Source organism: Neophocaena asiaeorientalis, unplaced genomic scaffold, assembly GCF_003031525.2.
Source record: "Neophocaena asiaeorientalis asiaeorientalis breed wild unplaced genomic scaffold, Neophocaena_asiaeorientalis_V1.1 scaffold242, whole genome shotgun sequence".
Taxonomy (NCBI): Eukaryota; Metazoa; Chordata; class Mammalia; order Artiodactyla; family Phocoenidae; genus Neophocaena; species Neophocaena asiaeorientalis.
Genome location: NW_020172451.1, coordinates 4,081,919 through 4,094,831, shown reverse-complemented (window position 1 = coordinate 4,094,831; position 12,913 = coordinate 4,081,919). Strand labels below are relative to the sequence as shown.

Genomic DNA, 12,913 nt, shown 5'->3' with positions numbered 1-12,913 from the left:
ACTGTCAGTGGGATAAGGAGAACCGGGTGGGACAGTGAGGTGAGCTTGGGGAAGGAGAAACCCCGATGAACCCAGCACGAGGCCAGGCCCCGTCCCTCGGTTTCTCCACAGTCACCTGGGGCACTCCCAGCTGGCCTGGACCTGGGTGTCTCTGGGGGAGGGGGCTGCCCCTCAGCAGCGCCCACGCCCGCCTTCTTTCCTCCCTCTCCCCCCGCCTCTGAGCCCCCTCCCGTGCAGGACCCTCCTCTTCAGTGTTCCTGATCTCCACACCCCTTTACTAGCGTGGAGCTCATTCCCAGGGCTGCCCTTTCTAAGAGCTCAGAATGGTAAATGGCCGACTAAAAGAAAGGATTTTACATCCTGGGCATAGGATGTAAAAAGAGACAGCGCTCACAATAAATGCCAAGTGTAAGTAAGTCCTAGTCACCTGACAAGAGGCATGGAAACTAAAGTTGAAATGGAGGCATGATGGAAGACTAGGACAGTAGATGCTTGTGGTTGGAGAATCCAGACAGTCAAGATGGCAGAACTTCCTGGGACACGTGCTCTGTCAAGTCCCGCAGGGCTCCGCACCTTGGCTCTGCTCCTGAGGCAGTTGCCTTCGGAGTGTGATGGGCCTGGAGTTCAGGAGGCAGAAAATAGGCCCTGTTCTTATCATCTCACAGGACGTTAGAACCTGTCCCCGTCCTGTCACAGGACGTTAGGACCTGTCCCCGTCCTGTCACAGGACGTTAGAACCTGTCCCCGTCCTGTCACAGGACGTTAGAACCTGTCTCCGTCCTTGTACAGGACGTTAGGACCTGTCCCCATCCTGTCACAGGACGTTAGAACCTGTCCCCATGCTGTCACAGGACGTTAGAACCTGTCCCCATCCTGTCACAGGACGTTAGGACCTGTCCTCGTCCTGTCACAGGACGTTAGAACCTGTCCCCATCCTGTCACTGGAAGTTAGAACATCTCTCCATCTCCGTCTCAAGCCCTGGTTGGCCCTGTGGACACAGACAGGGAACTGGGCCTAGAGCACAGGGCTTAGTGAGGGAAGACGGGGAACAGACCTCACTGCCTGAGTAGCTTCCCCACACACTCCGTGACCTCAGGAAGGCCACTGACTCTTTCAGCCTCAGTTTCCTCATCTGAAAAATGGCCCTCAGCCCCCCATCCCCAAGGGGTGTGATCACACTAGCGGAGGCGTGATGACGGGTAGCCGTGCGCTCCGTAAGCGGCAGCAGCCATGCTTGCCGGCGTGCAGACACTCACTTCGGGGGTCGTCTCCGAGACCCGCTCGGGAGCCCTGTGTCGCCCTGACCACTGTCTGGGTGAGGAGCCAGGAGCCTGGACGACACTCAGAGGGCAGGGTGTGCCTGGTGAGGACAGCCCGGGGTGGGGCTCTGCCAGTGAGAAGGGGACACACCTCGCTCCAGGCACGACCCTTGACCCCAGCCACCCAGCGCCCCCTGAGGGTGTTGGAAGAGGCTAGTGCCTGAGCCTGCGGCCCGGAGGTCCCCGGCACCTCCCACAGGTGAGTGAGGGGTGCTCTTCCCGTTGGCTGATTGGCCAGAGGGGCGGCGGGAGGCCCCGCCCAGCGAGCCCCCGCTTCCCCGCCCCCATGCTCTGTTGTTTCTCCGCTTGCTGAATGGGCCCTAACCCTCTTTCTCTCTGTCCACTTTTCTTGCAGCCGCTGCGAGCGCTTGCCTTGCCATGAGAATCAGGAGTGCCCCAAGCTGCCTCTGAGAATAACCTACTACCACCTCTCTTTCCCCACCAACATCCAAGTGCCCGCCGTGGTTTTCCGCATGGGCCCCTCCAGTGCCGTCCCCGGGGACAGCATGCAGCTGGCCATCACCGGCGGCAACGAGGAGGGCTTTTTCACCACCCAGAAGGTGAGCCACCACAGTGGGGTGGTGGCCCTCACCAAGCCCGTCCCCGAGCCCAGGGACTTGCTCCTGACCGTCAGGATGGAGCTCTCTCGCCACGGCACCGTCAGCTCCTTTGTGGCCAAGCTTTACATCTTTGTGTCCGCAGAGCTCTGAGCACGCGCTTTGGGCCGTGGGGGGCCCCCTCTTGTTGCTTTCCTCACCCTCCCCTCCGGGATCCGAATAAAGGTTCAGCGGACGATCCCACACAGCATGGCTGGCGTGCCTTGGTTTTATTTGGCGTGGTCGGGTGTCTCTGTGCTTGTCCCTGGTGGGGAGGGGGCAGCCGAGCAATGCCTGGCGCCGCCAAGGGTGACCACGGAGTGTTTTCCGTGAGGGGTGTGCGCCCAGGAGCCCCCGTTGGTGGGACTCACAGCCCACGCCGCCAGGGAGCCCAGGCCCGGAGAGAACGAGGCTCGGGTGTTTCATTTGACGTGATTCTCTCTCCTCCGCCTGTGTTTAGCCCAGAGGATGAGGTGACCAAGGCCCCCAGGGTTGATTGACCTCCGTCCCCTCTCACTTCACAGATGTGGAAACTGAGGCGCAGAGAAGGGGAGGGACTTGGCCAAGGTGACGTGGGCCATTTGTGGTAGAGCCAGGTCTACTGGCCCCAGCTTCGTTTCCTTACTGTGTCACCAGGAGCTGAGCCTTTAACCGAGGCAAAAAAGCTCTATCGTGAGACTCAAACCTCCCTTTCTGTTTGTCTTGATGGGAGCCCCGAACTTGTGGAAAAACACTGAACGCAATTGCAGCATCTTGGATGCAGCCCTTACCTGAGCGAGGTCGGTTCCCTCCACTAAGGTTCCCAGCTTCGTACCAGGAAGAGGCAAAGGACAGCACGATGGATGTGCCGCTCGTGGGAACCCCTAAGCCAGCGTCAGGTCCTTCACATGCGTTGCTTCCCATCCTGTGGGGCGGGTGTTTCATCCCGAGAGAGACTCAGAGGGGGCGAGCGCTTTGCCCAAGATCACACAGTGGGTATTGGAACCTCGGTTTGCTGACTACACAGCTTTGACTCTTCCACCATGATCCCAGCCAAGTCCCCAACGTGCCTCTCAAGGCCCTGCCTCATTTAGTGCTAATGTCCATCTCCCTTCGCTCGCCGCCCTGGAGCCACACTGCCCAGCTCTTTGCTGCCTCAGGCCCTTTGCACGTGCTTTTGCACCCTTAGCCTGAATGTTGGTTAAACCTCAGCCTGTATGTTCCTGTCTCAGCTGGGCTTCCCTTGACATCCGTTGGTTATGTTTTTCTGTCAGTCTTTCTCATAACACTGCCTTTGTGATGCTCATCACAGTTTGCAGTTCCTATTTATCTGTTTTGCTTTTGTCTTCCCCACCATCCAGAAGGCTCCATGAAGGCAGGGACCAAGTCTGTCTCATTCAGTGCCGTGTCGCTAGCTCCCGGCAGGGCCTAGCGCACAGTAGGTGCTCTACCCCTGTCTGTTGGGGGAATGGGTGACTTCCTGCCAACATTGCTTTGCATGTCTGGCATTTCTGTGGCTGCTGGCGCTGTTTCCAAGCAGAAATGTGAAGGGAAGGCAGAATGTCAAGAGGAATCGAGTAAAGGTTACTGGAGGATCCTAAGGTCCTTCCTACAAGTACATGGAAGGAAAATGGGGAAGGGGCCCACCTTGCTGTCTAGTGGAGAGGACGGGTATACAGTTAACACTATGCCCAGTGCCCTGTGACAGAGGCAGCGGTTAACTCGCCATGAGAGCACACACATGCTCCTAGCCATTCATCTCCAAGCCCCCACTGTCTCCCAGACCCCTCTCTGAGCATCTCTGGTCTGGACTGGCTTCCAGTCTCCTATCTTCCAAGCTGAAGCCAGAGGACCTCTCTGAAGGACCAGTCTGGTTATGTCCCTCCCCTCTTTAGAAACTTCTATGATTCTTCCACTAGCAGATGAAGCCCAACTCCCTTGGAATGGCATTCGAGGCCCTGCCTACTCCAGCCTCTGCCCATCTTTTCAGCTACATCTCCCTCCCGCTCCCCGCTCTAGCTCACCCCCTTGCTTGTGTTCCAGCCACGCAGGACTCTTGTCCTTCTCTGCGTGCACTTTCTCTGGGCTTTAGCATGTGCCATGCCATCCTCCTGCAAACTGCTGTTCTCCCTGAAGTCACGTCCTCAGCGAAACCTCTCCTGAAGCTGAGCTCTTCTAGCGCCGGGAGTACTCCATCAGAGCAGTTCCCCTGTCGTTACTTTTTATCGTCCCCACTTCTCTGGGCCTGTTTGAAGGCAGGGATTGTATCTGTGTTCTCTACACTTTCAGAATGTCTGGCCTGTGGAAGGAGCTCAGTAAACATCCGAATAAACATATGGATGGATGGATGGATGATGGATGGATGGATGGATGGGTGGATGATGGATGGATGGATGGATGGATGGATGATGGGTGGATGGATAGTATTTTCAAGGTTTAGTTCAAATATCACCTCTTCTGTGAAATCATCAAGACACAGCAGGGATTCATCATGTATTCAGTTATTCTTTTATCATGGTCCAGATTATTCAGGCCACAGAAGCACTTTTCCCATAGGAGTGTTAAGATTGGGGGGGGCGGATTTCTCAGGGGCTTTAGAAGCCAGAATCCCCTCTACAACATTCCCACCAGCTTTGTTTGCACTTGCCCTTGTTTGTGGAACTCCCTGCCTCTTAAGGTGGCCTGTTCCATTTCAGGACACCTCTGATGTTCCTCTGTGTGTACCTGAGAGCACATGTGGGGATGATATCTGAATTACCTGCCTGCTCACCTCCCTGCAGTTCCTTGAGGCTACTTAGCAGTATTCCTGGGTCATCCTGCTGAGATCACACAGTGCAGAAGAAACCAACCAACCAAACAAGCAAAAACACAAGAGTTTGAATGTCCTCCTTGCCATTTATTCGTTCTGTGACCTCGGATAAGTCATTTGCCTTTCAGAGCTTCAAGGCCCACTTCCTGGATTATTTTGAACATTACGTGAAGTTACTTACACACGAGGCAGTGTCTGGCATGTGGTAGGCAGTTAATAAGTGTTGGTTTCCCCCCTCATTGGAAGGTACTTGAGTGTTCATTTGGATCTTGATTTAAATGGGGAATAGAAGTTCAGAGGGTTTGTAGAGCTGCCATCACTTCTGACTCCTGGACCTGCGTGTGCACTTTTTTTTTGTGGGGGGGGTGCTGTGCCAAAAAGCACAGTGTGCTTTGTGGCTTGTGGGATCTTAGTTCCCCAACCAGGGATTGAACCTGCACCCTTGGCAGTGAAAGTGCAGAGTCCTAACCACTGGACCGCCAGGGAATTCCCATGTGTGTGCCCTTCTGACTGTCCCTGTACTAAATCAAGCTCCCAAGGGTAGAGGATAACAATCATGATTATCATTATTATACTGATGAAAATAATAACAACTATGACAGCTAACACCTGGACACTGCTGTCTGTGAGCCAGGCACTGTGCCAAGCATTTAACTAACCCTCACGGAGCCTAGTGAGGAAAGTGCTGATATGATCCTCATTTCACAATGAAGACATCGGGGAGAGAGGGGTTAAGTAACTTGCCCAAAGTCCCAATGCTGATGTAAGGTGGGCCCGGGGTTCAAACACAGGCAGCCTGGCTCTGGAGTCTGCTCTCAGAAGGGCAGTCCCATGCTGTGAAGGGGGCAGGATACCTGGACGAGTCAGTGCTCCTCAGCTTGCTACTCTAGCCTCTTCTCAGAAAGCCCTGCATACCAGCCCCATTCTAAAATTCCCAAGTGAAAAGCAAAGCATTTTGTTAGCTAAGGAAGGAGGCAGTGTGGTGTAGAGGAAAAAGCTGTGAAGGTTAAATGAAGTGATGTGTGCAGCTGTCCAGCAGAGACGTCAATGAGGTCTGAAAAACCACTGTGAACCACGCCTCTTTCTCAAATTTCAGGAAAACTAATTTCACATAAAAATGATCAACTCAAAAAAAAAAAAAAAAATGATCAACTCAAAAGTATCCAGGTTAAATCTCATAAAAGATATTTTAGGGAAAAAGAGAATAAAGAACAGAATGATATCCTTCTGGGTAATGAAAGTACACCAGGAAGATATGCTCACAGACTAGATCAAAACTGTAGCCCATATCAAAACAAACTAAAAGGATTGAGAAAATTACCAAAAATGAAGGGAAAATGTAAGCCAGAATTAGGAAAAACCAAGAAATGAAGTAATGGAACTCAAGAAATAATTTAAAATTAAAGCAGAAAGCAATTTCAGAAATAAATACTTAAGGAGAAGTTGAAAAGAAGAAAAATTTTATAAATTGAAAAATGAATAACGAAAGAGATGAAAAGGCTTGAAGAGAAAGTGACAGATGTTAAAGATAGGCAAAGAAGATCCAACATACAGATAATAGAAATCTCCAAAGAACTAACCCAAAACAAGGGAGGGGAGCAATAAATACTAAAAGTGATTACTCAAGAAACTTTACAGAAATTTTAAGAAAAAGATTTGAAATTCCATATTGAAAGAACACCCAACATACCTGAAGATATTGACTCAGAGCAACCAACACCAAGACAAAGAGAAAACAAAAAAATCCCTGTGCTTTTGGGCAAAAACAGCAAGTGACTTATATGGGAAAAAATTATATTATCATCAGACTTCTTCACAGCAACACTTATGCCATAAGGAAATGAATACTTAGGATATTCAGGAAAATGTAAGCCAAGGATTTTATACCCAACAAAACAGACTTTCCTGTACAAAGGGCACAAACTATTATCAACATGCGAAATTGTCAACATGCAAGCACTAAACATAGTTACTCATAGAACTACAACTAAATGAGTGCAGTAAGAAAAAAGGGAAGTATGGGGACTTCCCTGGCGGTCTAGTTAAGACTCCGTGCTTCCACCGCAGGTGGCGCGGGTTCGATCCTTGGTCAGGGAACTAAGATCCTGCATGCCACGCAGTGTGGCAAAAAAAGAAAAAAAAAAAAAGGAAGGAAATGGTTCAGACAATGTAGAAATAGCACATCTATTTAAAAATTGTAGGTAGAATAGGGAGAACGTATCCCCCCAAAATTATTCTAATTAATTACGTTAGTGGTAGTAATTTTAGTATTGTTACTCTGAGAGTACTGGGTTAAATATGAAATATACTAAATAAATAAGTATGGAATATTCTATCATCTCCTGTGTTCTTAAGAACGAGGATTTTGATATGGAAAAAAGGAGATTCCTTTGGTACATAGAAGAGATTAAGTAAAAAACTATGTGGCTCTTGTTTTGAATTGTCAATATCAGTATGAACTCATGACGTAATTTATCTTTAAAAATGTCCACTGAAGAAGCCTAGAAACAATGACCAGCTCAGTAGGACTGAGCATTCCTGGTATCCAGACTGTGGTCTTGAAATACCATTTTCTACTAAAAAACAAAACAAACCCAACACTTCTTGGAGAAATAGCTGGGGCAGTAAAAGTGTAAGATGAGGCTGGACCGCCTTGTCAAGCCAGACAGCAAGAAAACCATCAGAGATTCCTAGGGCCAGGTCCAAAGGACTTGGGAGCCAACCCGATTTACCCTGTGGCCAAAGATGGGAAAACTTGAGCTCTGGTAGAGGATAATAATTGCAATAGGTTGAAATCCATCAAATAGTTTAAATCTATGAGTTCATACTGATATTTTTAAAAAGTCAACTGATAACCTCTGGATGATGATCGCTAGTTCCTTATCCTGAAAACAGGTCAACACAAAGAAAGAATCAAGCATTAATCTTGCTTTTCCTCTACGAACTATACCCCCTGGTAACCAGATAGTGTATGAGGGGAAGCATCTCTTTAGAGAAGTATTCAAACTAACAAGCGAAAAAGAAATTATCGACTCGGACCACAGCATTGTGCCATCCCTGGTGAATCAGTGGACCTGGACCCTGAGCATTAGCCGCTGCTACCGTCACAGAAAGGAGATGACCAGACACCGCGTGTCTCCGATGGAAGACACACCAGCACCTGTCATTTCGCTGAAGGACCTGGGTCTGCCTCTGATCAGGCGTCTGGATCCAGCTGCCAATGGGCAGGGAACGCAGAGGACAGGGGAACACGCTGGGCTGCGCCGCCAGGAAGCAGTCAGCAAGTCCAGAAGCTACGGAAGCTCCATAGCTCAGATGCTTTGCTTCCCTAACAGGTAAACTGTATGGAAAATGAAGGAATGGAGAGGAAACCTGAAGGTTGAAAAGGACTTTAGAAAGATATAACAGGGACTTCCCTGGTGGTCCAGTGGGTAAGGCTCCACGCTCCCAATGCAGGGGGCCCGGGTTCGATCCCTGGTCAGGGAACTAGGTCCCTCATGCCACAACTAAGAGCCCGCATGCTGCAGCTAAGAGCCCGCATGCCGCAACAAAGATCCCACGTGCTGCAACTAAGACCCGGCGCAGCCAAATAAATAAATAAGAGAAAGATATAACAAAAATGTTTTAATGGACAAGTTTAAATGATAGTGTCTCGAGATGCACACTTACGTGACACAGATGTAAAGGAACCCAGGTAAGTGATTGCTAGGACAGTCAGGACAGGAGTTACTTTGGGGGTGCACGAGGGGGTTGAGACGGGTCTGGGGCCCACGAAGGGCCCACAGGTGGCAGGTGAAGCTCTCTTTCCTGACCTGGGTGCTGATTATAAAGTGGTTTGCCTTATAATACTCATTCAGTGGTACCTTTGTTTTGTGTAGCTCTTGCATTTGTGTTTTATTTTATGATAAAGAGGTTTTGAAAATATCGCTAGACCTGTAACCAACTTGGGCCCCTTTTCCTTCCTCCCTGTCCATCGTGTGACACCGGAGATTTGACCGCTTTGTGCTGGGCGCCAAGCTGGGTGCTTTACATACGCTCCCTCATTTATTACCCCTGCAGCCCCCCGACCCGGGGCCCCAGGAAAGCGGACCCTGTCTCCTTTGTTTGCTTTGGTGTCCCTGGTGCCTGACACCCAGCAGATGCTCAAAACACACTTGTTGAGCAAGTGAACGAATGAATGTGATTTGCAGTTGTAGAAGCTGAAGCTCAGTTCGTATAGTTGGCAAATAGCAAAGCTTTGCTTATCCCAGCTGGGACAGACAGAAACCGGGGCATGTCTCGGGGGTTTGGGTTCTGGTCCAGTTTGCAGCAAGGTCAGAGAAGCATCCCCTCGGAGCAGCCGGGCTGCAGACGCCAGTGTGGGTCTCCGACGGAGCCATCTCTGGGACAGGTGGTCCCGCCCGGCCACCTGCTTCTCCCCGGACCCCGGTCTCTGTGGGAGTGCTGGTTCCACCTTTCCCATCGCTTCTTGTGCTGTGGTTCCCCTCAGGCTCCGCCAAGAGAAGACAGACACCGTCCGCTGCATCAAGTCCTGCCGCCCCAATGACGTCACCTGCGTGCTGGACCCAGTGCACACCATCTCCCACACTGTCGTGTCGCTGCCCACCTTCCGCGAGTTCACCCGCCCCGAAGGTGAGTGGCCGCTCCCACGGCTTGGAACCGGCGTAGGGGTCCTGGGGGAGGCCATCGTCTGGAGGAGCTTCCTTGCCAGGCAGCCCCCTTGCTGGAGTTGCGAGCTTGGCCTGCAGGAGCCACTCCTTGGTTGGGATGTGGGTTTGGGGTTTGGAATGCAGACCCCTCCCTGCCTCTGCATCTCCTCCGTGTCCCCAGACTACATGGCGGTACCGTTCCAGCCCATTCCCAGCTCTCAGTTCGGGGGTCTCTTCTTAGGGGTTACAGTGCAACAAATAACTATCAAGTGTTGATTCTGTGCCAAGCGCGGGGCTATGGGGGCCTCCAGGAGACAGTGACTCCACTCTGGGTCCTGAGGGGTCAGTAGGAGGCAACTTAGTGAAAGTGGGGAGAACGGAGACATCTGGAGGTGAGTGCGGAGTGTAGACCTTTGAGGAACAAAGCCAAGTTTTTCTGGCTGGAGTGGTGGACGGCTTGGCAAGAGAGGGCCTGAAAGGGTGAGAGCGGGAGGCTGCACTTGGAGTTGGGGCTTCAACTCCTAGGCCTTGGGAGCCAGTAGAGGGTTGGGACAGATGCTATTTGCATACAGAAGCATCATCCTGGAGACCGAGGGGCAGATGGGCTGGTGCGGCCAGACCAGCTCCAGGGAGCCCAGCAGTAAAGCAGTCAGTGTGCCCTGCGCCCAGGCAGCCCCTGGCCTGCAGTGTAGACCTGCCATCACAGCCCCCTTTTCACACAGGTAGGCCCAAGGCAGCGGGCCCCCGGCGCCCGGCAGAGGGCTGTGGACGGGGTGCGTCTCCGTATGCCTTGCTTCGGGGTGTGCAGCCCACGTGCCAGGGCTGGTGTGGTCTCCAGACACCGCCTCCCTCTGTGGAGGCCTTCAGAGGAGCTCGCCGCGAGGATCCACTCTGTAAACGTCGACTAAGCCTCCGACGTGTCAGGCTCGGGCCAGGCTCTGGGACACAGTGATAAGAAAGAGCCCTCTGACCATCTCAGGGAGGACGGACGGTTTGCCCTGTGTTTACACGCGGCAACGGGGTCCTGGGGGGTAATGCAGGTGCACATGCCGGAGCGTGGAGCCTGGCCACGGGGGTGGGAGGGCACCACAGGCACCCCGGGGATGTGCTTGCCTGCGGGAGCCGGTGGCCCTTGCCCCACCTGCCCACTCGTTCCTCTAGAAAAGGGGAGGCACAGAATCTTCGCAGGGTGCACGGACTTGGGTCAGAGAAAATCACTGACTGCTGTTCGCCTTGCGCAGAATGACGGGTTCCACCAAACCACAAATCCTTCCCAAATCCCTAATGGCCGGTTTTGTGGCCTCCTGGCCAGTGCCAATCCATAATTTTGTTCTAGCGGGAGCTGGGTGTGGTTAGAGATACCTGTCAGCGTCTTGGGCCCAGGCAGTCCAGACCTTGACCATTAGCGTTGAGAGGACCCTTGATGGGCCCTGGCGGGCTGCCTCGCTCACTTTACAGATGAGGAAACTGAGGCCCAGAGAGAGGACATTCCCCCCCGGACCCGAGACAACACAGAGCGGGGGTAAATCGTGGCCTCGCGCTCCCCGCCCAGGGCAGGCTGCCAGCTTCATGTCAGGTGGCCCGGGAGACGGATACAGCCACCAAACTGCCCGGCCCGGCCTGAGAAGTGGCTTCTGACCCACATCACTGTGGGGCAGGGGACCAGCCTGCTCCCTTGCCCTTCCTGACCTCTCGCCCATATCCCGTCATCCACCCCCCTTCCCCATCTCCCCAGCGTCAGGGAGACTCCCGAATCATCACCAGTTCCTTTAGCACCGGCCCTGCTTCTGATCAGCTCCATGACTTTAGGGAAGACTCGCAGGCTCTCCAGGCCTCGGCTTCCCCGTTGATGAGAAGGGGGGACAGGCTATGATCTAGGGCCCCTGAGGGGCCCTCCACCTTCTCCATGCAGGGGGTCCCTCATGTTGGGTCCTCATTGCCTGGGGGGGCATTTCCGGGGTCACGGGGCCCAGCGCTGCACGTTCTCCATGCCGTGCTTCTCTCTGCAGAGATCATCTTCCTCCGGGCCATCACGCCCGCGTATCCTGCCAACCACGCTGACATCATCTTCGACATAACAGACGGGAACCTCCGCGACTCCTTCGATATCATCAAGCGCTACATGGACGGCATGACTGTGGGTGAGTGGCCGGAGACGGCAGGTCCACCTAGACTCCCCCTTGTCCTCCCAGCCAGTGGCTTAGCCGAGGCCTGTTGGGAACCAGCCCGGCTCCCATCCGAATCCCCTGGTCCTTCAGGGCTCAGCTGGAACCCCCCACACACACCCCAGCCAATCACAGTGTGAGGAGCATCAGGGTGGTGGAGCCGCCAGCTCTCGGGGAGACCCCTGTGGGCTCAGTCTCCCGACCCACAAAGGGTGGATTAACTAGGTCTCTGTGTCTCATGGATTTCAAACATGGATTTCAGACAGGGTCACACAGGTAAAGCGCTGGTCCGGGGGCTCGGCGCAGCTGCCCCGTCGTGGGAGCTGATACGATCTTTATTCTTATGGTGCAACGGAGGAATAGCTAACGGGCGTCAGGGCCTGGCTCGCCTTGCAGGGTGTCCGGTCTTGTCCCCTCCCGCGTGTCATTGGGTAGGAGGACCGAAGTCGCGTCAAGGCGCACGTACAGCCCCCCTCACACACACACACCCCGAGATTCAGCGCCGAAGGAGGGCTGGCCGGGAGGGGGAGAAGCAGAAGCGGGTGCGTCTGGGAAACTGTTCATGGTGCCTCTCCTGAACTGTCACGCTTTAAAGACTTCAAATTCATGGAGAATGAAAACCATCACGTCTGCCACTTTGGACTTAAACGAAGACTCGCGTTTTCAAAGCAGCTGAGCAACTGAGGGCCAGGCCTGTCCTCGCCTAGGCCTCCGTTTCCTCGTCGTGAATAGGGTGGGCAGGAGTGGGCCTCGTGGTCTCTTAGGCCCCCTGGATTTTGTGAGGTCTTGAGCGCCCACTCGGCTGGTCCCGGAGCCGAGCATTTTGGAACATGGCCTGTAGGTGGTGCTGTTGGACCTCAGAACCCCGGTCCCCCAGGCCCCCAGCCACGACCGTTGTCGAGCTGCAGCTGAAGATAGGGAATGGTTATTCCCCTGTTGCCAAAGAGCCATCTATAGCGACTTTACAAGCTCTTAAATGGGTTTGCATGTTGTAAACATGACTGAGTCATCTGGGGGGCCCCCACCCCCGGCTCCTCCTCCGCTAGTTGACAGCAGGAATAATTAGTTAATTACAATTAATGGTACATTAGCTCGCACTGGGATTCCGAGGGGAGGGCGTGCAGTTTGGTTGTCAGCAGGCTTAAAACTCGCCGCTTGCGCTTCGGTCACTGCCCGCCCTGGGCCTCAGTTTCCCCCATTGTTAGGTGAAGAGACGCTTAAGGGACCTTCGGGCGCCTGGGGATGAGGGCAGACAGGAGGAAGTAGGGTCGACTCGCCTACAGAAGCCCACCTTGAGCCAGCCCTGTGCTTGACGCTGGGCCTGCAGGTGTGGCTGCCACACAGCCCACCCTGGGGCGGTTCACAGCGCTTGGCACCACAGGAGTTGGAATCAGA

General features: G+C 53.4%; 1 protein-coding gene across 4 annotated transcripts in view; it reads left to right on the top strand.

Annotated features, from left to right (window-relative positions):
* The window catches only part of FBLN1 (fibulin 1), a 63,674-nt gene that overhangs the window by 33,078 nt on the left and 17,683 nt on the right, over positions 1–12,913 (top strand). For 2 of the 4 annotated variants that reach the window (XM_024737656.1, XM_024737653.1), the window contains 2 exons: positions 9,194–9,336; positions 11,363–11,494. In XM_024737656.1, coding sequence (XP_024593424.1) covers positions 9,194–9,336; positions 11,363–11,494 — 275 coding nt within the window. Of the gene's footprint in view, positions 1–1,675; positions 2,128–9,193; positions 9,337–11,362; positions 11,495–12,913 lie in introns of those variants that run through there. The other 2 variants (XM_024737655.1, XM_024737654.1) reach the window with 1 other exon arrangement.